General features: G+C 37.5%; 1 protein-coding gene across 1 annotated transcript in view; it reads right to left on the reverse strand.

Moving 5' to 3' along the window:
- Positions 1-19,556, reverse strand: part of LOC122813830 (serine protease 33-like) — a 123,514-nt gene extending 103,958 nt beyond the window's left edge. The window contains exon 1 of the mRNA XM_044086358.1: positions 19,414-19,556. Within this exon, the coding sequence (XP_043942293.1) occupies positions 19,414-19,474 (61 nt within the window). The 5' untranslated portion in view covers positions 19,475-19,556. The remainder of the gene's footprint in view (positions 1-19,413) is intronic.
- Between the last annotated feature and the right edge of the window lie 8,277 nt (positions 19,557-27,833).

Consider the following 27,833-nt stretch of genomic DNA (forward strand, 5'->3'; position numbering starts at 1 on the left):
GAAACCTATATCCCATTCTTATAAAAAGATGGACTATGGAGATAGAAAAGGAGAGGATTTCTGGAAAGGAAGCAACACTATAGGAGAGAACTGCCCTTACTGAGGAGAGGTATGATGGGGGTCATAGAGAGCAAGACCTAACTTTGACAGAAATACAGGTTAAAGTCTGTAACAAAAAATATACCAAATGAAAAGAGACAAGACTGCAAATAAGTGGTAAGTTTTGTTTTGTTATGGTTCAAGTTATCACAAACAGGCTGAGCTGAGTTAACAGACTTTTTCTTTTAGTACTATGTTGAACTTTAAAAATATTAATGTGGAAAGCATAGAGTATGTGGAGTTGCTGAATGCTTTATTTTAAAAGTGAGAAGTAAATCTGAATGTTTTATTTTAAAATTCCATTTCAGTATTCTGTGTAGTTTTTACTCATAAGGAAAACTAGATCAGAAAGGCTTAAAACAGTAAGTGCAGCTAAGCATGTATACCTGTGATTTTAGCTGTTGTTTGTCTTTCAGCTTTTCCCGGTTTCATCAATGCCACCATTTATGTATTTCAGACTTAGGTATAGTTCACATTACCTGTTGAAATTCTGAGGACTGTATTGCAAACATGTGAATAGTGCAACTACAGGTGAGAAGGTGTGGAAATATATACTAAGTCTGCGCATGTAGTGCCCTCAATTATTTCCTAACTATCGAGGAACAGTCAGTGATTTCTGAGTTAGTTAGTTATAAGCTGCAGAGATATGGTAAGTGCAGGGGGGCAAAGCCAACCTACAAAACCACTTTAATTTTCTAAAAAGCTTGTTTTAGATTTTGTTGATTTTTTTATTTGTATTACAGTATTTTTTTAGAATTGCAGGACCAGTGTAACCCTTGTGTGGCGGGGCTCAGTTTCTCTTAATCTCTTATTCCTAGCCCAAAATTTTTATTTGCCTCCTCAAGCACAATTAATTCATTGTTGACTTTGTTCCTGATATCACTAAATTAAATATCCCCTTTTTCTTCCCTTTTGTTACTACTTCAGGGCGCCTCTTTACCCTTAAACAAGTCATTATCTCTAATTCTGTTCCACTTTTTTAGAAGCTTCCTTACCCTTCCTATCCTCTCTGATTTCTTCCAGAATTAATTACCAACCCTTCTGATGTATCCTCCTGCACTTCCTGTCATCTTTTCCCATCCACGTCTCATCTCACTATTTCCAAAATATTCCTTCTCCTCTTGCCATCTAATAGCATGACCTTCCCATCCTTCAACATTTTTGTTACATTAAATGCTACATCATAACAATTTGGATCAGGCTTTGTTAACATTTTGGACCAGGCTTTGTTAACATTTTGGATCAGGCTTTGTTAACATTTCGGATCAGACTTTGTTAACATTTTGGATCAGGCTTTGTTAACATTTTGGATCAGGCTTTGTTAACATTTTGGATCAGGCTTTGTTAACATTTTGGATCAGACTTTGTTAACATTTTGGATCAGGCTTTGCCATTTTGTCATTCTTATTACCAATAGTAAATTATGCTTAATATTCTAGCTTTCCCTTCCAGGTCATCATGGGGGGGGTACATTTGGAAACTGACAAGGGCCCCAACCATATTTGGAGTCTCCTGTTTACTGGGAAAAAATAATAGACAACATGCCACCAGACTGCTGCTTGCAAAAAAAAAAATGTGCATTGGTATTCCCAAGGTAGCCTCAGTTTTGGACAGTTGGTTAAAATGATTTTGCATAACAAATTGTCTTTTTCTGGGTATGCACATTTGTAATTATCTGATAAACATAAACACAAGTGTTTTTTAAGGTAATATTTGAATACTAATAGTTGCTATGGTTCCAGAGTTTCTCTAATCTTATATCCACTCTGTACCAACATAGGTTTTTGCTGATATGGAGACCCTGCAAAGGATAAGTATATAATTGGAGAATGAAAGGAAAATTAACAAATTTACACAGTAAGTATATATCTTGATGTGGGGATATTAGTCACACCAGAAGATTTGTGCTGTCAGAGACTACAATTTTCAGAGGAGGTTATATGTAACAGCAGAAGCAAGACTATTTGACCCCGGACAGTTCGACCCCAGACAGTTTGACCCCAATGCATTTCAATGTAATTTCATGTATTAATTTATATGTGATTTTTTAGTGGACAGTTCGATCCCAGACTACTCGACCCCAAACATATTCTAATACATACTTTATCATTATTCAATAATAACACTTTTTTGTATGTTTTTTTCTTTGTATTTCAGTTAATTTACTATGCAGAAGTTCGCAGCGCTAGCTAGCCTTGTCTCATCTGTGTTAACTTCCTTATTACAGCTGTCATTCTTGTTCCGGTCATTTTTAATAAGTCTTTTTCAGCTATCTTTGGTGATACTTTTTTAATTGATAGACAAAACTTTTCTGCTGGTTAATTTGCTATTTACAGGTACATTGTTTTTTCAGCTTACTCAAGGATTTATGATGTTTAAACTTTAGACGTGCACTGATGTATAACATTGTCTTTATGGAGTGTTCGGGGATAAGTTATGACTATATATACTGTTTTTATTCATATGGCAAATTCTTTCCTCAGATATGGCATCTTTTAATATTAAGGTTTCTGCCTTAATGTTTTTATACAGGATTGGGTTGGGAGTGTGGCCTAATGGTTAAGGTGTTTGCCTTGCAAACACAAGGTGCAGGGTTTGAGTCTCACAAGGGATAATTGGCTAGGCTTAAAATGGCTCGCAAGGGCAGTTAGCTTAGTACTAATCTATGAACCTATGGATTCCTTGAGATACTTGATCCAGTAGTATTCCTTAAGTACAGTAAATGTTCTGTTTTAGCATGTTTGATGTGTTTGTTTTTGTCTGTTACAGTTTTTTTTTTTTTTTTGGCATCATGTACGTTCTAATGTAAACTTGTACAGTACATGTTTGATAGCCATTCTGTACAATTTCACTTTTCCTTTTTTTTTTGGTGCTGATTAAACATTTTTACAACGTGGAGTTTCAAGAATAACTCACTTGTCTATATCTTGGCACTGATTTTTGAATACTTCAAGTTCATTTTTTTTTTTTTTTTGGAAATGATGATCAATGTAAGTTGTTCTTGACTGGTGATTGTATAAGTAAAGCAGTGCACTCTCAGAAGCAAATTAAGTTCCTGTGCTTTCCTTTTTGAGCAAGTTCTTTCGCAACGTGTACAGTACGATAGTTTGCGCACTTGCAGTTTTCTGGGGTCAAATCGGTCAGGGGCCAATCGGCGGGATCAAAACGTCCTGTACCCGTAACAGCAGCTGGCAGCATTCCTCTTAATCATCCATGGTTTTCGCTCACTGTTTTGCTCTACATATCTTAAAACTGGTGATCTCTTGAGAAACAGTGGTTGATCACCATCAGAAAATAATGACCATCATTATAGTTAATGATTTATTTTACTTCAGAAAATTAATGTTAATTTATGTCCTCCTGTTCTTTTAATGTTCTGTACCAGTAACAGCAGTATGTAAAATACGTCTTTCATTTGGATTATTTGTCCTTGATTATTTTTTTGTGTTTTTTTTTTCTTAAAAGAGAAGTTGAGGCTGGGAATGCAAGCGTGACATTACATGATCATTGGTGAGTAATCACTGAACTGATATGTCATGGTGGAGGTATTGTGTGTCTCCGAAAGGAATGAGAGGTGTACCTTCTCAAAAGGGTTACATTCCACATTTCACTGTGACTTTATGCGTGTCAGAGAAGATGATATTTTTGATTGTTGTATTTTTGGAAACAAAGACACCATGTCTTTGGCTTTCAACATGTTACTTTACTGTTGTAATTTCACAGCCTCCCTAATATAAATGTCATTAGATTTAGTTTGTAAGAGATGTTCATAATTAGACCACCATTGCAGTAGCCTAAGCTATAAGGGTCTTATTCTGCCAAAGATTTGACAACTTCTAAAGCTTCAGGGTGCCTTCCACTCACCCTAACTGCTGAACAGCTCAGGGAAAGTGATATAAATTCCGTGGATAGGGCACCAAACCTCCAGAACTTTCTTGTTGTCGATGTGTGGTCTCCCTGCAGGATTTGGCAGATTGATGATCAGCTACTTCTTTCCATTTTATTAATTTGTTTTTGGTGAAATGTTCAAATGTTCAGTCAAGATTTATTGTTAAGAACTAGAGCTGATGATTTTAATGGCTGTCACTAAAAGTTTTACTTTAAAAGTTCAACTTATCAGAGCTCTGCTACCTGCTTGTCAGACACTTTTCCCAGCTGAAACATGAATCTCCCAGTTCCTCAGTTCTTCCCTCCCTGGTCTACAACAAGAAAAAAGTTGTAGGCTTCAGTCTTCAGGCTGGCTTCCTCTTCACCACAGCTGCCAGTGTGTGACTCTGCTGTGACCATTTTGGGTACCTCTGACCACTCATGTTCTCCCAATCCCTTTGGTGTTGTTCCTCAGGAAGATGCTAAAGGCTTAGAGGCAGGCATATCTTCTGCAGCTATTTGGCAAGGGTGAACGACTCTTGTCAGCACTAGAAAGGGAGTGGACACTGTTCTTTTACAAAGATGTCTTGAAGAATCTGATTTCTAAACAAAGGACTGTACTTTGAGTCAATATTTGTGGTTTAATCCCCAATTAGTGGATACTGATCCTTCATGAAGTACACCGTGTATCTTGTTTCTTGGAGAGTCTCTCAAGAAAAGTAAACAATTAAATTGACATATTTATTCCCCTTTGTCATTTAGGGCTGACAAGGATGATTGGTTGGGTTTTGCTAAATGTTTATTTAAAGTCTTTCAGTGTTTACATGCAGAATCTTCTCCAAAGAGAAAAGAAAAATGATTTTTGTGTTTGTCAGATTGTGAATCTTTCTCTGAGGGACAAGAATTAGATTTGGACAATATTTGTCCTCCACAGAATGGGAATCAGATTCTAAGGAAAGTTTTTCTTCAGATTCCCCACCTTAAGAGTTATCTTCATAGGTTCATAAATTAGTGCTAGGCTAACTGCCCTTGTGGGCCATTTTAAGTCTAGCCAATTACCCCATGTCAGAATCAAATGCTGCACCTTGGTCTATAAGGTAAGTACCTTAACCATTATGCCAACTTCCCATCCTTTCAATGATACTATTGGCAGAATAAAGCAGTTGTTTCAATGGGGACAAAATGAAGAATCAAAATCCCAACAAAGATGCTATGATTTTGTTCCAGGGGATGTTCTTCAAACTGCAGCTGTCCCTCTGTGTGTTGTTGGCATTGCTGACATTAGAGAATGCTTTCTTTGCAGCCAGCAGTTTTTCAGTCAGCCACCTGCCCCAGGAAGTCTGTTAAATTATATAAGGTCCTCTAAATACACAAACTCTATTTTTCAAATCCAAAATGAGACCCTGTGGTAATTTCTATGTCACAACCATCTTTTCCAAACCATCTTATGGCAGCTAACCCTATCTCTTCAGATAAAGATGTAAAGCTTTTAATAGGTTTGAGAAGAAAGTTTAGACATATTCCACCTTAGCTTTTGAAAAATGAATTCTCAGGCTCACGTGTATGTTTCTGCAGGCTTCTTTTGAAAAACATGAGAAACTTAATTGCTGATTGTCCTTCGTTAGCTATTACAACACCTCTAAATTACTTAATGCCCTGTGTCTCGGGTAACCAAACACTCCTTAAAATGTTCCTATAACACTGATGATGCTGTTTCTAGAACAGCTGCTACTGGGTCTGTTATGAGAAGATTTGCCCATCTACATTTCCAGAATTTACTACACGATGATAAAGCTGAGCTTCTGAATGTTTCCCTGGATAAATAGGTGTTTTGGCCCTTCTTCTACTGAGGTCCTAAAATGATTTGATGAAAAGAGAAAGTTAATTCAGGAGGTTACCCAGACTTTTCAACCTTACATGCCAAAATATTACAGAAACTTTTCTTCCAGTGCACATTATTTTTATAGGAATCAGAATAAGAAATCTCAGCAAGGCAAACAGATTTTCAAAAAGGAATGACAGTGGAGGTTCAAATAAGAAGGGAATTTCCTCCCAAAACCCAGGACAGTCTAAAAAAGCAGACTGACTGTATGCCTGTTCATGTTTCCCCCACTCCACCCAGGTAATCCCGTAAACCTTTCCCAAAATCTATGTCTTTACTTCTCTCTGTGGCACCAGACGACTTCGGACTCTTGGGTTTTGAGAATCATAAAAATAAATAAATAAATAAATAAATAAATAAAAAGTTACAACTGCAGTGGGACACCCTTCTTCATTTTCAAGGGATCCCTCTACATCCAATCAAACCTCCCTGTATCCTAGATCAATGCTATCTAAGATAGTTATAAAACCTGTTCTCCAAATCAAATAGGGAAATGATTGTATTCAATGATCTTTCTCTTGCCAAAGGAAGAAGGAACCCAGAGACCTGTCAAAGAATTTTCCTTTCAAACCTTTCACATCAAAATTCCAAATTTACAAAACTCTGTTACCTCCAATCCCACCACTCAGTTTTCTAGTAACTCTTGATTTAAAAGATGCTTATCATCGCATTCCAGTTCCCAATACTTTCAGATGCTTTTTGCATTTTCCTTGTCTGCTTTACATTTGCACTTTACCCTTAGCTTGTCTACATCTCCAAGGATGTTTACAAAGTGCCTGGCTCCTGTAACAGCCCTTTGCAAGTTGCATGGCATTCACATTTTCCATATTTAGACAACTGTCTTATTTTTGCAGATTTATTTACAGGTTGTCAAAGAATCTCTTGCTTGGGTACACAACCTTTTTCTAAGTCTATGTTTTCAGATTAATGTAGGGAAATCTTGACTCATTCCATCTCACAGTATAGTCTTTCTGGGCTTTCTCCTGGATATATCCATCACGATGGCCTCTCTTCATCATGACAAAGTAGAATTTTGAAAGGAAAAGTTTCTGATATTTTCCTATCAGACTCTGACATCTGTCTGGGAATATCTCAGGATCCCAGGTTTCATGGCTTCAACGATTCTCATGATTCCTTTGACCAGATGTCTCATAAGGAAAATTCAATAGTTCATCAAATCATTTTGGACATAACACTCCCACCCTCAACTATTTCAGATCGCAGTGCTGGGGTTTACAAAAAAGGGAGTTACTTAGGTGGTAAATCAGCTGTTGTGAAACCAGGTCTCCATTTTTCCCTTACAGCCCCTGATCAGTCTGCGACCATAGATGTTTCAGAATTTGCCTGGGGAGGTGTATCTAATACATTGAAAGGTCAGGGTCTGTGCAACAAGTAAGAAAAATTGAAACACATAAATATCAAAAAAATTATGTCTGCAATAAATACCTCAAATCTGTAACTCATCTTTGGGTTCTAGCCCCTCTTCTGGTAATTACAGGCAACACTACAGTGATATGATACAAAAACAGACAAGGAGGAATCAGATACTACCCCCTTTACAGACTTACTATGTTAACAGGGTAGCTAACAACACAGCACAAATTGACCCTCCAGGCTTCTTACATTCTGTCAGAACAGAATATTGTAGCAGACAAGCTTTGCAGAACAAGTTCAGACTACCAAGAATGAAAGTTGCACCCAGAACTCTTCCAGGAATTGATCCATCTATGTGGAACTCTTCAAATACATCTGTTTGCCTTCATTCACAACAGTTAAATAAATATTGCTCCAGTGCTCCCTGCTCATAGGTATGGAAGTTTCTGTGTGTTTTCCACCCTTTCCTCAGGGTTCTTCTAAAGACTGTGAAGTACTCTCTGAAGATGATGCCGATAACCCCATTTAGGCCACAGCAACAGTGGATCTCCCTTCTTCTGAAAATGGCCAAGGGCAATTACACAATATTCCTTTCAGGACAGATTTATTCACTCAGGACAGGGGTTGTTTGATATACCACAACCTTTACATTCTACAATTCACTGCCTGGATGGTAGAATTTTAATGCCTTTTAGACACCTATTTTCTGATGATGTAAAGCAGGTATTAAAGAGGGCTAAGAAATCTGCTACTAGTATTTGGCTGAGTGGAAAAGATTTTCTAGTTGACACCAGCCAGACTAAGAATCAGGATCCTTTTAAGACCCAGGCATCTCTGTTGTTGCAGTATTTAATTGAATTATCTTTTGAACTTTCTTACCCTCAATGGCAGCTGCTGACTTCAAAACAAGGAGGGGCTACAAGAAACAAATGAATGGGTGGGGCTAAATGCAGAGGGGTGGGGCTCTATTACAGCAGATCAATAACCATTAGCTTTGATCAAACAAGAGGCAGGGTCATTCACTTTCATCCACAGTGTGCCACCTACCGTATATACCCATTCATCATACCCACTTTACTAACAGTATAACAGTATACACCTTACATGTCTCGCTGCAATCAACAAGCCAAGCCTTAGACAATATGGAGCTCCATACAGAGGATTTCATGGGCCCACCTTGTTGCTTACTAGTCCCCTCACCCCCTGCACCCCTCCAGTGTTCTCCATTTTTTCCCCTCATGCTTGCCCTGCAACATCCAGATACGTTAATTCTTCTTTGCTTTTTCACACTTTGTCTGACTTTTTAGCCCCCACCCTACTTTAGCACACTCTAACTGGACAAGACTCTCCTATAATTAAGTCTAGAGAAAGTAAATGAATTAAGCCAGGGGTCTGGGCTCCATTAGGCTCCGGACATAGAACTCTAGATCTATTTCATAGGTTCATAGGTTGGTACTAGGCTATCAGCCCTAGGGCCTATACAAGCCTAGCCATAACAATTCCCTGGCTATTTCTTCCCACACTATTTACTTCCCTGGAACCATGTCTAGCAGCATGACTGACATGATCCATGGAGTGAATTTCCTTTCTCCCATCCAATCGTCAAGGTTCCTTTTGAAGTGGGCCAAAGAGGCACTTTGCTTGACATGTATGGGCAATCTATTCCCGAGTCTGTGGAGTCTCTGGGTCAGGAACCTATCCCTCCAGCATGTTTTGTTTATTGTGATGACAAGGTTTAGATCCCTGGAGCGTGTGGCTCTGAGGGATTGAGATTTCTTTAAGTGCAGCATGTCCAATAGCTCTGGGTTTGACATGGCCTTGTATGTTAAGCAGAGATCGCCTCTGAGTAGACGATATGCGACAGAGTATAGCTGGAGTTTTTTAAGGCAGTCAGCATAGGGCATCTGCTTTAGGCCTGTAATTTTTTTAGTGAGGTATTTCTGCAGCCTTTCCAGTTGTTGCAGATGTCTTGAGAGGTGCATACCAAACGGGGTGTTATATTCTATAATGGGTCTAATGAGGGATGAGTACAGTGGGACAATGACCTCCTTTTTTCTGGATGAAAAGCCCTTAGTGATGAGGTGTGCCACATAGAAGGATTTCCTGACTGTTGTGGCGATGTGGTTATCGAAGGTGAGACCACTGTCCACCTGTGTCCCTAAGTCTCTTATCACACTTTCGGTGTTTAGTGTACTGCCACCTATATGGTAATTCACGGATACATGTTTTTTCCCAAAGGGGATAACTATACATTTCTTGGCATTGAGCTTGAGCCCATGGCTCTGGCACCAAACATCTGTTTCTGTAAGGCCCTTTTGTAGAGTATCCACATCATTTGGGGATTCAATAATGTATCCCAGTTTGCAGTCATCTGCGAACTTTGTTAGCCAGAGTCCCTTAATGTTGGCCTGTACTTCAGAGAAGTAGATGCCAAACAAGAGTGGTCCCAGGACTGAACCCTGAGGTACTCCACTTGTCACTTGTCTGGAGCTGGATTTGGAGTCGGATACTTTTACAGTGTGGGTTCTATCAGTAAGCCAGTTAGCAACCCATTGGGTGATGTAGGGATTAATGCCCAGCTTAGTAAGTTTATCTATGATTCCAGAGTGGGGGATGGTGTCAAAGGCCTTGGCAAGGTCTAGATAGGCTGTGTGGACCACCTTACCCTTGTCCATGGCTCTGGAGACTGATTTGAAGAAGTCAATCAGGTTCAGGAGACAAGCTCGGCCCTTCACGAACCCAAACTGGGTGGGGTCCAGTGTTTGACGGCTGCCAATATCTTTATTTATAAGTTCCATGATAATATGCTCCATGGCCTTGCAGATACGGCTTGTTAGACTGATGGGACGGTAGTTTCCAGGATCCAAGGTGGATCCCCCCTTGTGGACTGGGATAACTGTAGCTCTGCGCCACTCAGTGGGCATGAAACCTGAGGTGAGGCTATGATTAAACATGACACTTACGTGAGGTGCCAGTTCATATTGTAGTTCATGTAGTACACAGCCCAGGATGTCATCTGGTCCCATGGATGCTGTATATTTAGCTTTGGAGAGTGCGCTTTTTACCTGTGTGGCCATTATTACCAGAATTTGGCAATCTACTGGTATAGAGATGGGACATTTAGGGGGTAGGGGGGGGTGAAGTTGGCACTGAATCAATCTGCCAGGATATTGGCAATATCCTTGGGATCAGTATATTTAATGCCATTCTGTTTTAGCTCAGAGCAGATCTGAGCATTGATATTTAGATTCTTGACATAATTATAGAATGCCTTGTGTTTGTCTTTGGAATCTTTGGCAATTTTATTTTCGTAACTAGCTTTGGATCACTTGCTTGGCCACATATCTCTTCTGTAGTCATCCCACATGCTGTTTTTAGTGCTGCCATTCTTCTTCGACTAGGTCTGTGTCCCCTTCTACTTGTCTTGGGTACTTGAGCGCTGAGTACTTTCTTGTTCATTTTCCACTGCTAATTGTCTTACATTCATGGGTGAGTTTCAGATAGAAACATTCAGCATGATTTGAGAGAAAGACCCCCAGAGAAGCTCAAGTAGATAATGCAAAGGTCGGAGATAATGCATTGGCCAGAGGTCAAGATCGAATCTTGTACCTTGTCCATGGGAGGCGAATACCTCATCCACTGCGCTACCTGGTCAGCCTTATTTTTCTCTCAAGGAAAAATAACTTGTGTCTAAAGCTTAATACTCACAGCTAAAAAATAGTAGTTCCCCTATAAACTGAAAAGATAAATGCAAGGATATATAAATCGTTTCTAAGGCTAGTGCCTGCCTTCCTACCCCTCCAGAAATATATCATTTTTCTTCTGTATATAACACTCTAATGTTAGATCAAGATAAAAGTACAAGCACAAATGGTTGAAGGGATACATTATTTATTTATTTTATTTATTTATTTAACATTTGTTTACTGGGAAGGTCTGATTTGGGAATGAACTAATTTTCAGAAGAGGCCCAGGGAGAATTGCTCCAGACGCATGTCTTTGTAATGGCTTTATACAGCTGAAGGTCTGGGTGAGGAAGCCAAAGTGCATAGATAAAATTTACAAAGAGACAGGGAGCACATGTAGACTCCATACAGAAGGAATCAACAACCAAAAATTCAGTAGGAGAACCAAGTACTGTTAGATGGCAACACTACCCAATGCAACACTCTGCCAGTGATCAGTTCCTATCACACACATCCTGACCAGACTGTCACAGGCAGACATTTATTGAGCACAATCCCAACGTCTGACTATTGTGGAAAGTGAAATAAAGAATATATACACAACTTCTACACAGTCAGAATAATAACTGGTTGTGTTCAACAAATAATGACACTTGCATCTACAGACAGACCCTGTACCCAGCAATTAAAGCCAGCTTTATTTACTGTACAATAATTTGTCACAATAATTTATTTTATCACACATATACACATTCACAGATGTGACTATTAAGTACAGCAACTTGAATAATTGTGTACCTCAGATGTTTGACAGTGATCAAATGAATGAATATATATATATATATATATATATATATATATATATATATATATATATATATATATATATATATATATATATAAATAACTGCCACACAGGAAATTTATCATATTTTCAGTTCACTGATGTCAGAATGCAGTGCAAACTCCCCCACCACTTAATAAACAAGTTTCTTGTTTAAAAAAAGCTAAAAACTAAAGTTAGGCAAATGGCGAAAAGCCAGTATTGCATTAGAGACCAGATTGGCTGATCCCATCCCCCAACATGTTGTGCCAGGGGCAGTTACCCCTCTTGCGCTGCTCTAGTTACACTACTGATTCAGCCAGGCTATTCATCGCCTTTTCTTTCCAGATCCAAAAAATAAGGAAGAAATAATTCTTCCTACTCTTAATGTCCACAGACAAGTGAGGTACTAAACTGACAGAACAAACCCTGGTCCTAATAACCAACTCTCGTTTTCCAACTCCTCCACTCCATCTACTATCTCTACTACTTGTTCCCCCTCACCTCTATCACTCCCTCTCTTACTACTACCTCCCCATCTATTTTCACTTCCCCACACAGAACCAAAAGACTAAATTTCCTCTCCCTTAACATTCAGAGTATCTCCAACAAAGTGTCTGAACTCCACACACTCGTACAACACTATAACCCCCACATCCTAACTGTCTCTGAAACTTGGCTAAAACCCTACAACCACAACTCAGAGATCTGCCCCCCCCCCCCCCCCCGGTTTCAACATCTACAGACTAGACAGATCTACCAAACGTTGAGGTGGTGTCACTATTCTCTATTCTGACTCTCTCAATATCTTACCACTCACCATTTCCCCTCCCTCCTTCCACCCTGCAGAGCTACTTATACTGACCTGCCATCTCAACACCTACCAAAAACTAGCCTTAGCCTCAATCTATATCCCACCAGGGAATAACATTACTATCCTTGAAGACATCTTATCTTGGTGTTTTCATCACATCCCCTTTGAAACTATCATTCTTGGGGATGTAAATATAGACTGGAACTCAGTTAACTCTAGTACACCTTCACATAGTCTCAATCTGCATGGTTTTATTCAACTTGTCTCCTCTCCCACCCATCTTGGCAAAAACCATTCCAATTCTATCCTAGACTGGATTCTTGTAAATTCTCCAAATTGGTAGCACCAGCCAAGTACACTACCTGACTCCATCAGTGACCACCTGCCTGTCCACATTACTAGACACTCACCCAACCTCACTAATACTCACCTCATAAAATACATCTGTAACCTAAGAAAATTCAATACCACCTCCTTTTACGGAATCCTCTCCAAAATTAACTGGTCCTGCCTATACTCTCTACCTTTAAATGATGCAGTCAGCTACTTCAACCAGTCATTCCTAAACATACTCAACTCTCTTGTCCCCATCAGGAAAAGGCTATCCAAAGAAACCTTCCACCTTATGCATAAAAGAGATGCCACTTGGAAACAATATCAGAAAAGCAAATCTCCTGCCCTCCTACAATCGTACAGGGAACTTAGAAACCTTACAAAAAAAAGAGTCAACCAGGACAAAAGAAACTTTCACTTCTCTGACCAATCTCTGCACACTTCTAACCCCCAGAAGTTCTGGGCAACAATAAAAACTCTTCTCAAACCTGGCTCACCCACAACCCCCAATCAATCTCCCTCAGATACAGCCATCCATTTAAATCACTACTTCATTGATACCATTTCTAAACTAGTACCAAACACCAGCAACGACCCCAACCCTTCCTCTAATTCCACTTCCAGTTCTACTACTTCCACTACCAAGCCCACACCTTTTTCGCATCCCCAATCTGACTCCACTAACCTCTCAGACCCTGTCATGCTCAAACCTGTCTCTGTTAGTTATATTAAAATCTCTCCTCAGTAAACTCAAACCTTGTTGTCCCGCCCCTGATAACCTACCTCCCCAATTCCTTAAACTTGCTGCTAACTCTGTTGCCCTTCCTATCACCATTCTAATCAACCACTCTATCCAAGAATCCACTGTCCCCTCTATTTGGAAGCAATACTACACTATCCCACTACATAAAGGAGGTAACTCCACAGAACCATCTAACTTCCATCCCATTGCTATTCTTTCTCCCCTCTCCAAAATTCTCGAAAAGTGTATCTATTCTCAACTACTTTCTCACCTTACTCAAAACAATCTTTTAACCTCCACCCAGCATGGGTTCAGACCCAAACACAGTACTACCACTGGACTCTTATCCTTCTCACATACAGTAGCTGAGGCCAGAGACAATAACAAACTCGTGTCCTGCCTTTTCTTAGATCTCTCAAAGGTTTTTGATACTGTCTCTCACAATCTTCTACTTCATAAACTTCCTCAGCTGAACATTTCCATCCCCACTCTTAATTGGTTCTCAGGTTACCTGTCCAATCACCTAGAAGCAGTTAAATGGCTAAATTCCTTCTCTCCCTTTCTGGCAGTTCAGATCGGTGTTCCTCAAGGCTCAATTCTCGGTCCCCTTTCTTTCAGACTCTTCACCAATGACCTACACACTGCCTGCCTCTCCTCTATCATTCAGTATGCAGATGATTCAACTCTGATCTCCATTTCTGACTCTAACAACAACCTCCACCATTCCACCCAGACTTCATTTCATTCTGTTGAGAAGTGGCTCACCAACAATCAACAAATCCTGAACCCCTCTAAAACTAAGCTCTTATTATTCCTTATTTGTTTACTGGGATCGAACTCTGATCCCAGTGGACCATTTTCAGGTTCAGCCCAGGGAGTAACATAAATAAAACAAAGCATTGTTTCTGACGGTACAACAGTTACTCTACAATAAAGTATAGATTTATTATCATGCTGCAGAGAAAGTAATTAATATAGGGATTAGCACAGATCAGAATGAAAACTAGCAGAAACATTGGAAACAAATATGCAATATTTACATTATCTATAAATCAGATGGGTTAGGAAAAGGTGGAAGAAGGAGAAGGATAGAGATGAACGTCGGGATTGTTAGAGTAGCTTGGGAAGAGTAAGTTGGGTGAATAAATAAGAGAGAGGTCACAGGACATGTCAGAGATGACAGGGAAGTTAGAATGAGGGACAGAGGAGGGGAGTCCTCATACCCAAAAGCAATGGTCTCTAGCATTTGAAGTGTTATTACAGAAAAGCAAACCAAAAGGGAAAGTGTTACTAGGAAATGACTCAGAAATTCAGTTTGTTGCTGTTATACTACATCTGCATCCAAAAGCACAATCTAACTACATTTTGAAAGAAAATATCCAGACTTTCCTCATGGCAACAGAATGCCTATCCATAAATTGTCTTTATTGTGCTGTCTTAACATCCAAAGGAAAAATTATAACTATTCCTCCAAGCAAGGTAACATACAGGTTACAGCATATAATGTGCGGCATAAAACTCATACACTGACAAAGGCAGTGTGCTGTCATGTAAGTTGAAACTGGTTTGAAGAGAAATACTTTGGGGAAAAATGACATTCTTGAATGTGTTTTGTACTTGAATAACATATTGTAGTTGTCTGATTTATTATTAACTATTTTAGAGAAATTGATATATATCCCCTTACATGCACTGAACAAATCCAGTCTTTTAGAATACTTTTATCACACTCTAACATGATACTTAGCTTTCACTGCGGGGCTATATGACTTCTGCTCAAAAGGCCAGGTGAAAATAATGCCCAGAATACATGTGCACTAAGTTGTCATTATATCAACCATTTCACCAGAAAAAAAAAACTTTTTTATATTTGTAATACATCATATCTAAAATTCCATAATTTAAAATAAATAAAGGAGTGGGGTGAAATGCAGCACCATTCTGCACTGACATTACTGCCTGAAAGTTTCATAAATAAATCTCAAGGGGGGGGGCTTAGATATGTGTCCTTTTATATATAAGCACCAGATGTTTTTGGCCATATGCTTTTATTGCCACAGTCTGATATTCTGTGTTATACCCTATTTCCATTAGGGATGTTTTGTTGAATGCTTCACTAATTTGTCATTTCCCTATTCATTTCCCATGAACAAAGATTTTTCTATGATAATTGAATTATGACTGTCACCCAGTTTAGACTCATAAAAGTTGTGTATATATCACTTTACCATGAATCACAATCTATGCGCATTCTTTAGCTCAGAGTCATGACATATTCAAAAAAAAAAAGAACTTGCTGCAATACTTCATATAGTTCCAAAGATATGGTATTAGCAGCTTCTACCTGTGGTTTTATATAGCCATTTGGGTATTCTGTGGTTTTTTTATTTAGTTCACCTTGAATGTACATTTTGCATTTTTTAGGCTTGCAAGTGCAGTATGTATCTGAAGCATATTATTAGTGTATTCTTATGAAATGAGAATTAAAATAATACTTTTCTCTACTGTACTTCAAAATATTATAACAAGCTACACATATTTTACATGTTCTGACAGACATAAAGATATTCGAGATTCTGTTGTCTGCTTTAAAAGTAAGACAGAAAATGTAGCACAGCACATCTAGACCATAAGAGCTTCTGGAACCCTGGCAGTAATAAGGGGACTTCTACCTCAGGCTCAGTAGAGGGCCCCTCAGTTTCTACTTTGGGCACAGAGAGTTTGATGAAGAGGTTTATGACTATGTGCTGCTAGACCTCAACTCTACAGCAGAACTGAGTTTGATTCCCAGAACTTCCATGTGTGTACTGTGCTATTCTGAGCAAGTCACGTTTACAGACATGCTTCCCATGTCATACCTGAAAAAGGAAAGTGTTTCCAGTGGGCTAACCTAGTTAACAAACATTTTTTCCTATACACCACTGCAGAGTTATTACACTCTTTTTGCCCAATCTCTGCATTTTCTATACTAACTATACTACACCCTTGCTGGTATGTGGCTATGGGGAAAAATCATAATCTTTATCATTGCTCTTGCATCAGCTAGGGATTCTTCAAATTCATTCCCTCTGTTTAGGACAAAACCATCACATGCACCATCTGGAACATACACAGTGAATGCCCTATCCTTAAAATGTTTGTGGGTTATCTTTAAGCGGTACCAGTATATCTTGCCATTTGAAACCTTTTCCCTGTAAAAGATGCAGCCAACAATCTATAGGCACTGTGCTTCTGTCTGCAAAGGCCTATAATTGTAGATGCATCATTTTGCACCAGGTGGAATTACATACAGGTCAGTGGAGGTTCACTTTTCTGGAATGGAGTTTTCCAGCTTGTTTCTGTGACTACATGTAAAGCCTACATATTTTATACCACCCTGGACCATAAAGAAGTTTCCGTCCTATAGCATAACTTATATAATGTCTCATAATGGCTTCTGCTCCTGTCGTCTTCCAAGGCTGTCCATTGCAATGTAGAGGTATGTTCTCCTGCAGGTGGCTCTGTTTCAGCAATGCATGATGTGCTTTTCACAGCCTCTATATTGCTTTCCTCCCATGTGAACTTTGCTTTATCCTTCCAATGTACTAGTGTCCTCCAGATGTAAATCTGTGTCTGGCTCACATGCACCTTCCCTGGTATGCATGTTTGTGTCTCTGCTTTGGTTATATGCATATTTATTTTAGGATGAGGATCTGAACTGCCTTCCTGTGGAATGTTCCATAGAATATTCCATATGCCTGCATGTGCCTTTATGTGTGTCTTTGTTGTCTTTGTGTGTGTGCTGGGGATGGGCTCCTGCTTCCTTTTGTCTTTCTGTTGTGGTTTGGCTTTACTGGTAATTTATGTGGCATGCTTTTTTGTGGCACACAGCAGGGAATATTACCTTGCTACCATTTATGAAGCCCCTGTATACTGTCCTGTGGTTACCTCCTATTCATGCCCCCACTTCTGCATGATTTCTGTACTGCATTTCTGCTTTGTTATCAACTGTTTTTGTCTGGGAGTCCTATTGTTCTGTTCTGCTTCATCTTTACAACATAATGCCTCGTACTGACTGCCACCAAATCAGGGATCATAACAGAGATTTAGTTCCCCCTTCTTTTGGGCTTCCATATTATCCTTGCACAGTGTCTGCTGTGGTATCAGAATATCAAGTGAACCTAGCTTCTTCTGCCCAGTACTGTGTCATCTCTTGTACTAGACGACACTGTTTTCTACTTTTCTCTGCTTTGGATTCTTTCTGATACTCTGTTTATACCTTTGGAGGTGGTTTCCATTGTACATCTGCGTTATTTTGCTCTATTTGTGCTGTCTGCAGGTTCAGGGGGATCTTTGCTCCTGTAAGTTGTCTTTACATTAGCTGTTGTACATCTGTTTTATTTTTCCATTTCTGTACTGCCTGTAAGGGGGATGATACTCTCACCTACTTTTTCTTTACATTTGCAATTGTACACCCCCCCCCATCCTGCTTTATTGCTGACTACAGCAGAGACTTTGAAGTAGCTGGCAGTACCTTTTACATGCCCCCCAACCAAGGAATGACTTGTCCATATTAAAGCTATGCCTGTGATATCCTGAGATCAGCCTTGCTGCTGTGCTGATATCATTACTTGACAATGATGAAAAATTCTGCTACAGATAAAGCTTTTCTGCTATCCATAGTCGGAAGATGTGTCACCTTCTTTGCTTTTGATTTAAATGTAGCACACCATCATATTCCTTCTTTGAGAAATGTTATCAGTTAGAGAAAATATAATATGACATTTACAGTTCTCTGTGGTTTACTATTAAAACCTGGAAGTGCGGTTGATCAAATGGCAGTTCAGGGAAAGTACACTTTCAAAAGTGTACAATCCCAAACTGGAATAGTATCAACTCTTAATAACGAATATAAAACATGATTCATTATTATGATTCCGGAACTGTGAATGCAGATTGCGGTACAGTGAGGATCAGGGAATTTACCCCTTTCCTCACTGTAGTGTGATCTTGGAATTGGTATATATAATTTGCAGGGGGTGCCAACCAATCAGGGACAAATATAAACAGAATCAGGGGCAAATCCAAAAATAATCAGGGACACTTTTAAAATATTAGTTCTATTAATTTGAGACAGAACAAGCGAATGTGAATTACTAAACAGTTTCTGAAGTAAAAGAAGTCTATAACTCTAATTATTGTCATTATTTATTAAGTATAATTCACTACATCTTCCCCAAAAGTCACCAATTTTAGGAGGGATTAAGAGGGGCAGGGCTAAAATTTGAGTAAAAATCAGGGACAATTGAGAGGTGCCTCCCTGCGAAACATTAAAAAACTTGTGCTTTTGAAGTTAAAGTCTAACGACAGGTTAAGCTGAATAACCTGGGTGCCTGATGTCATCTACAGCTATTTCGAATTACATCAAATGCAAACATTGGACAACTGAAGTTTGATGTTGTGTAGCAAAAAAAAAAAATCGTTATGATGTTAGTTTTCACTGTCTTAGACAAATGAAGAAGTGTAATTCTTCTTTTGATAGTAAACCATTCTCTATGTATAATTTTCTGTGACTTCCATCTGGAGTTCTGCTGTCTTATTGATACTGTATACTCACTGTGTGATAGGAGCATGACTAAGAAAGGTTCTTCTAGATAAACTACTATTTTAATTTTAAAGTAATTAAGTAAATACAAATCAGGGATTTAGTGTTATTAGAGTAGCCAACTAATCCGAAATATTTCTTAAGTTAAGCAACCTATCTAGCAAAGAAATCAGAATATTATGAAATAAAATGTAATTGTAATAACTTACCCAAGGCTAGAATTATGGCAACTGCATATAGGCTCATTTTCCAGTCTTGGCAAGAGTGCATGATTGTATTCCTCCAAGTGTGCAACTTTCACAATCCCGGTTTCTGCTTTTCTAAAAATGTATAACAAGACAACATGCCTGAAAGAAATATGATGAGAAACTGTAAATAAACGAGCACACTTAAATAGCTGCTTATGTATAAGGCACGAGGAACCAGGAGATACATTCTACTCATATATTTCATAAAAGGGTACCAACCTGCTTTTCCAGTATAGGATGCATTCCAGAAAATGATTCACATTTAGTGCTGTTTACAGTAATCTGAAAGGAACAATAACAATAAAGATTTTGAAATAATCAGTTACATACTAAGAAAATAATTCATCTGCATCTCACTTGTTTATTTCCTTAAATTTCAAGATTACCTTTGCATTATCAATTCACTGTTATTATTTATTATTGCAAGTTTTGACTATTACAAAATACCTCCACAGATCAGAAACATATATATATATATATATATGTATGTATATATATAAATATATATATATATATATATATATATATATATATATATATATATATATATGTATATATATATATCTAGTGTCCTTCAGTGCCTTAAGAGAAACCATTGTCAACTGCATATTGCAATATTTCTCTCACTCTCTCTCTGCAGAGGGTTATTCATTAGAAAGTGCATTATTCGCTGCAGTCAGTAACTTAACGTTAGAATTTGGTAAGTTATATTTAAAAACACTAACAACTGAAAATAATCTTTACAAGAACTGCTATGTGGCAAAGGAGAACCAGAACTACTACCTGTCGTTTTTCCGTCATTAACAGCAAAGGAATCATCAGTTAATCTGAAATAACTCTGTTGTTTCCATCACTTCCTGTCACTTATATATATATATATATATATATATATATATATATATATATATATATACATATATATATATATATATATATATATATATATATATATATATATATATATATATATATATATATCCCATATCATATTAAAACCAACTTAGAAGCTGCATACACTTTATAAGACTAACAATGAGATTTTACTAAGCACTTTTTAGTCAAACCATTTAACTTTTTCACTTATCTTGAAGAGGAAACCATTATATCAAATTAGTGTGTCCTTTTGACTCCAATGAACATACTTTAAGAATATTTAGACATTCCACAAAGAATGTGCCTCAGTATGGCTCATAGGACTGCTAGTGATTTTATGAAAATGTAGAGAGCATGGATTTAAGATCTTAAGTGTGTGAGAATATAATGCAGCCTTTATATGTTTTTAATTTTGGTCTTTCCACTTTTTTTTTAGTAAAAGTACTTTTGCCTGCCATTTTATTCAGTAAGTCAGCTAACCTTAAGATTCCATCACATATTTCAGCCAAATAGTTCAACCATCAGTGTACATTTCAGGAGTTCAGCTATGAAATTTCAAGTGATCCCAACTAGTTGATCTTTTGACTGGATGAAAAAAAAAATCAATGAAAAATGTTTTCTGTGGGGGGGGGGGGGTCAAGCAACCCTGCATTGCTTATGAGGGTTTCAATCCCCCCTTTACATCCATATACTAATGCAATGGTTGCACAACTACTGGGATAATGGAAAAGCTTAAAAAGTGTAAATCAATGCACGAGCACTACTATAACCTGCACTGATAGTGACTGTCTATGGAAAATGGAAACTGATAAATCAAAGCTCCTGGAAACATTGTCAACAAATTGAAACCTCATCCTTCCTAAACCTAACCAGTTGTCTGAAATTTCAGGACCAGAAAAAGGATATTAAATAGTTTGCAATTAAACTTAATGGCTTGAAGTCAGATGACATTCTCTTTTCAGTGTATTTACCACTTATTTAAATGGTGGAAATAAGAGTAAAAAATTGGAAATTGGGGCTTCATGTCAAACTAATTTGGGTATGTTTAAATGTTTTGGGTATAGAGCCTGTAGGTTCATACATGAAGGTCCTTTTGTTTTACTTACACATTTAGATTACACTATTCCAATACCTGGTAAGTTAGAGTGTGGTACTACAGGTATTGTATATATTGCTGTCTGCTTCACTTGTCCATCTTTTTATGTTGGAATGAGTACAAGGAGTTTGAGGAAGAGAATTCAGGAGCACCAGTATGCTATAATAAGTAAAAACTTGAGTAATGCTTTGTATAAGCACTCCCTGTTTTGCGCCAACTGAAAAAATGCACTTTTTCTATCATAGAGGTTGTATCTCAGGATCCAAGGGAAGGTAATTATAAGAATTTTGTTGAACAGAGAGAAGCTGAATGGCAATTTTGCCTTGCATCTTATATTCAACCTGGTTTAAATGACACTGTTAATATCAAGTGATTTTTAAAAAATAGGAAAGTGAGTATAGGAAATTTTTAGAGCTGTGTTTTTGTATTCACTTTTTTAAAGTTTAATAATTGTTTTTTAAGAGTAAATTTGTACTTAGTTGATATTTAATTAATGTTAAATGTTTATTGGTTCCAATTTCCTTCTAGAATCATATAATAATGAAGTGTGTGTTTGTAAATTTGTTTCTGAGGAAGTCTTGGTGACGAATAGTGACTAATAAATTTAAACTACGCTACAAACTATATTTTGGGTCCCTCTCATGCTTTTTGGTATATATTTTTGGTATACCTTAATAATTGTTTGATCAGTTTAAACAACCTAGCTTTAGAGGGCAAGTCTACATTGGTGTGAAATATGTTGGAATACTTCACTGTGACTATTGTGTATTTGTGTGAAGCAAATTTGAAATACATTACTGTGCCCATTATTATTATTATTATTATTAGTATTATTATTATTATTATTATTACCATAATCAGACATCTGAAGTGTACATAATCAACAGTGAGGTTATAATTGCTGGCACAAGAGCTATCTGCTGATGAGGATTACTGACCCTGCTGACATGAAGTTAATCAGTCACTTGTCTGAGTTTGTGGCAATAGTGTTCCTTTGTGCAAAACAAGTCAGAATAACATTACTTTGTCCATTTTTAACACAGTTAGACATTTGAGATTTACACAGTCAAGTGACTGCAACTGATTAGTATAGACAATGGCAGATTATAAAGACAGCACATTGTTTTTTATGGGTAAAACATTCAATAATGGGCAGTATTGTTAATGGTTAGGTAACTGTGCTTCATTTCTTTATAAACATTAAAATCTTCATGTTTTTTACATATTCGTTTTGCCAGTTTATTTCATATCTAAAGTGATAGGATGAGGTGCACCAATTAGGAAACCCTATGATTTTTTTGTCTAATTTTTCCAAAATTATCGAAACAACCAATCTTGTAGCTTCCAAAAGATTGCTGACCATTGGTTCTACTCTATCTTAACACAATGCTTTGGTTTGACATCTGATTACCAAAAGTATCCAGAAAACAGGTGCATTTTTTTGTCCAAACCCTCCCACCTGGAACAAGCTAAGCATATTCAAAACCACCAATCAGGAAACCTGGTTTGATAAGGATTTCAATGGTCCTAATCAAAAATATTGTTTACAAAAATAACTAACCAGAATTATCTAAATGGCCAAAGCTATTTCCTCCAAATTCACCTTTCATAGGCTGTAGCCTATCTTATGACAAATTCTGTCTGTTCTCCTCATCTTATCACTTTAGTTATAAAATAAACTTGTGAAACTAATATGTAAAAAAATGAGCACTTTGATGTATATAAAGAATTGGTATTTGAAGTATAATTCAGTAACAGTGCTCATCTGCCTAAACTCTCAATAAAGATCAACAAAAAAGCCACAAACAACTTGGACAACCTAATTTATTTTTATGGATTGCTTGTCTTGAATGTTCAGGTCATCTCAACAAACACAAGTGCTCTTTATTCATGTCATTGAATATTGTGCCTGTTGTCAAGTAGACTGCAGTGATGGTACTAAATTTATTTATGTGATCACAAAATAATTTCTATGTCAACCTTTTGATGAGTTTTTGTAAAGGGGCAAAGAATGAATATAGAACTAACATATTCTATGGCAGAGTGCAGGGAAATCTTGGTTAAGGGTATAATTACTGAGTGTTTGAAGGAAACTATAACAACTTCCTATATTTACAGATAAACTGAATATCTAAGTGGTATACCTATGAGAAGATAGCCATTTTTAGTACTGCAGGGATTATTTTACAGAATTTTTTCCCTGGTTTGTCAGAAGATTTTTCTAGTAGCTTGTGCAAATGCTTTGGTTGCAAATTTGCCTAAAATAGAAAAATGGACAGTGTAGAGTTAAGGAATGTTTGGTTATACCTTTCAGTACACGCAGTGATGAATATGTTCGTCCAATGAGGTTGGTTTGAGACATCTTTACCCCTAATTTAAAACTAAAACTAGGTACTTTTCCCAACATAGTGTAGAGTAAAGGATTGAATCTCAAGAACATTATAGAAGTACATCACAGTAAGGCAGAAGCAACTAACAAGGTGATGGTTAAGTGCGGGGCATGCAAGATGTGTAGATATATACACAAGGGTCCCTAGATAAGCGTTATGAATTACAAAAGGACTATTCCCCATGTGGGAAATCTTAGCTGTAATTCCTCTAGGCTAGGGTATTTAGCAATTTTGTCTGCTTGTCCTTCATTTTATGTGGACAAACTGAAAAGAAAACTGAAGGACAGAATGAAGGAGCACTTAAATGACATCCGGAAATGAACCAAGCAAATGCCCTATTTAGGCATTCAGTTATGTGTTCATTTTAAAAAATACTTCTTTTTTTATAATATATCGGGTTTCTTGTGATAACTGGAATGGCAATACTGACAATTATTTTGTTCAGGAAGGAGAGTATTTGGCAAGTAAGGCTAGGTGCCTTTACTAGTCCTGGATCAAATGTTTTCACCTCTATTGTTCCATTGCTTATATATAGGGTTAATTTTATTTAAACTGTTTATTTTTTAAACTATTAAGGGTGTCTAAGTTTCATTCTTCACAACACATATTTTTATAATATATATTTTATCTAATGATTTACTTTATTAATCTTTTTTTTTAAATGATTGGAAGATGAGTTTAACTGTTTTTAAGTTGATAGCCGATCTATGGATCGTGTTTGATTAATGAATTTCTGGCTATGAATTTTTAGGACTTACACTGTATTTATGTTCTGAATTCTATTAACATTGATGCTCTTAATGGTTAGGGTTGTGTTACAAGTTACCATATTGATTGATTGTTATAATTACACTGCATTATTAATGACATTTAAATGAGTTTGGTGGACATAAGTCTTTACTCTGATAACGTCCCTGGATGTCAATAGGGACAAAAGTGCTAAGAGAAAGTTTTTACTTTGGTCTTTACTATGATTGTTGGTTTAGACCCCAATAAACAGTGTGGACTAATTTCAGCTCTTGGTGTGATTGGTTGTGGTAACTTCAGCACTGTTTTGTTTGTGTTTTTTGGTTCACAGTGTACAAATTGTTTCATGCTGTCTGATGACAACCTACTATTCAAACAGCACATCATAGTGTGTAAGAGATATATTTATTTAATGTCACTGGAGGCTAATGGTTCAAACACTGTCTGTCACCACTAGACATAGTCCATTGTATGCCAAGGTTCTAGAGCTTAACCTATCCACACCTCAAAAACCTCTGAAACATGACAAGGGCTTTAAGCATCTTCATCAACATTCCAAGCCTGCAAAATGGGCAAAGTCTACCACCTCACATAGTAACCAAAGTCACCTTGTCTCAGATACTCTACCCATAAGGCATGCATTCATACAACCTCCATTCAAAGTCATATGTGATTCCATAATTGGACATTCAGCTGTACAATTCACCATGCTGATTAAGGAAACTGGACTGTATGTCACTTGCCTGGGGCCAGGATTTGTCAGATCACACAGGCACTCAGGTCATCAAACAGAAAGTACCATTATGACTCTGTCATAGTGCATGTGGATGTTAATAACTTCAGACGCACCTACCTGCACTTACCTACCTACCTACCTACGTAAAGAGAGATATGATGGAGCTCTCCAACTATGTGACCCAGAGAGGTATGAGCCTAGCATTCAGCAGCACTCTACCTTCTCTTAGGATGATACCAGAATATGACCAAAACATAAACAACTTCAATAATTGGCTTTCTTTTGGTGTCATACAAGGGAGCTACAATATCTGTCAACCTGAGTGGACATGGTCAACAGACCACACTGTTTCACCAGGGATAGTTTTCACCTGTCCCCTCTAGGCTTTCATATACTGGCTAAAATGTTATCTACTAATAGTGTGCTTTTTTATGCAATGCTAAATGGCTCAAGCTACTTAAGTAGCAAAACAATCTAAATAAAACTTAAAAGTATTACTGATCAATGCTAGGAGCTTAAACAAAAAAACAAAAAAAACTACATGGTCTGCAAGGCCTCCTCACACTAGAGACCATAAGCATATGTGTATTGACCAAAACATGCTTCAAATCAGCTCAGAGTATTTTAGCAATGCAGGTCTACAACACCTTGCATATATTTCCACAGGAAGGTAAGAAAGGTGGAGGTGTCTCAATCTTCATCCAGAAAAGGCTGACATCAAGACTTGTAAAGCAGCATGATGCCCCTGAGATCCATCATGTCCAACTTACCATCAACAAAGTAACTTCTCATATTCTGGTAAGGTACAGGATGCCCTCTATGACCCAGGAATGTCATAGTGTCTAAGTAAATGAGCTACTGTTATTTAGCATTAATCCAAATATCATACTCCTGGGTGACTACAACTATCCAGCCATAGAATGGAAAACTAATCCCACCATTAGTATGCAAACCCAGAGATTCCTGGACTTTAGCAATACAAATGCCCTGGAAAATCTGGCCAGAGTACCCATCATGGGAAACAACATCCTTGTCTGTCCTCACTATTATGGGTGAATCATGCTCCTTCCCCAATGCAGCATCCTCATTCATCAGGTATGACCACAAAGCCATCTCCCTCATCATAAAGATAAGAACAGAGTCCAAACTGGACCCAGGTACTTTTAAAAACTTCTCCAAGACTAACTTCCTGCTTCTGAGTGATTCACTGGCTAGATTGAAATCCCCTTCAAAACCCAGAAAGCTCTGCTATGTATGTGGAAACATACACCACCAACTTTTACCAACATGCACACAATTTCATAGAAGCAGCCATACCCAAAAGAAGCAAGTGCAGATCAGGCTCTAAAAACAAACCACGGCAAGAATACGATTTATAACAAAATGAAGGAAATAACAGCCAAAAATAAAAAGTGCAGCATGCAGCAAAATAGCAGTCTAATCATAAAATTAAACAAACGTCAGAACATAATAAAGAATACCAAGGCCAAATTTGAGAAAAAAAAGTAGACACCCAAGTCAAGGATAATCACAAAGCCTTCTTCAGCTATGTCTTCAATCTCCAGGGCAGTGCACAGCAGTGTTCTAAGGTAATTGAGAACAGCGCCACCCATATGCAAGCTGTGCATATAGAAAACTTATTAGTTGACAAATTCAGCGCAAACTTCACCCCATCACCCATGGTAATCCTAAAAGAAATACCAGAAAAACATATGACCCGAGCAAATGTATGTCCTGGAGGCATGTTCAAAAGCCAAAAATATAACTTCTATGGGCCCTGAAAATATCCCAGGATAAATCCTAAATAGCATGAAACATGATATGTTTATGCCCTTAACAACACTTTTCAACTTCTGGCTCCAAACTAGTTTTGTGCCAAATGAATGGAAGACAGCTACAGCATAACCTTTCACAAGGGAAGGGTCTCCAATGACCTGGGCAATTACCATTCCATAGGTCTGACCAGTGACATATGTAGGCATGGAAAGACTTATCATGGAATTAATTAATAAGGACATAGGAAACATCGAAACACTGGGCCCATCACAGTGTTTTATTTTTGTTGAGGACAAGTCATGTCTGCTCAGCCTTGTGGATTTTTTATCTAAAAATTCATCAAAGTGATGGATGAAAGGAATGCAGTACACACTGCTGACCTTAATCTAACCAAGACCCCTGACCCACACCCCACTTAGGCATTGTAAATAAGCTTATTAAGCTAGTAATTTGTAGAAAAACACCAAGTAACAAAAAGCACGAAAATAGAGTAGGATACAGGAATAAATAAAATTTATTAAGCGCTTTCGTCAAATATTAGGATTGACTTCTTCAGAATACCCGACAGTCAGCAAGACCATCCTTTTATACAGGCAACAATTAAGCCATTGATTGAATACAATTGAATAATTGAATAATTAAGCATATAAATGTTTAAAGACATAGACTCCCTTGTTTTCTGAATTGTTTCTTTACCAGTAAATTAAAATAATATAATATATGCCATTACTTAGTACCACTGTAACAAATGTATATATGTGGT

This window comes from Protopterus annectens, chromosome 10.part0 (genome assembly GCF_019279795.1).
Source record: "Protopterus annectens isolate FY-2018-M chromosome 10.part0, PAN1.0, whole genome shotgun sequence".
Taxonomy (NCBI): Eukaryota; Metazoa; Chordata; order Ceratodontiformes; family Protopteridae; genus Protopterus; species Protopterus annectens.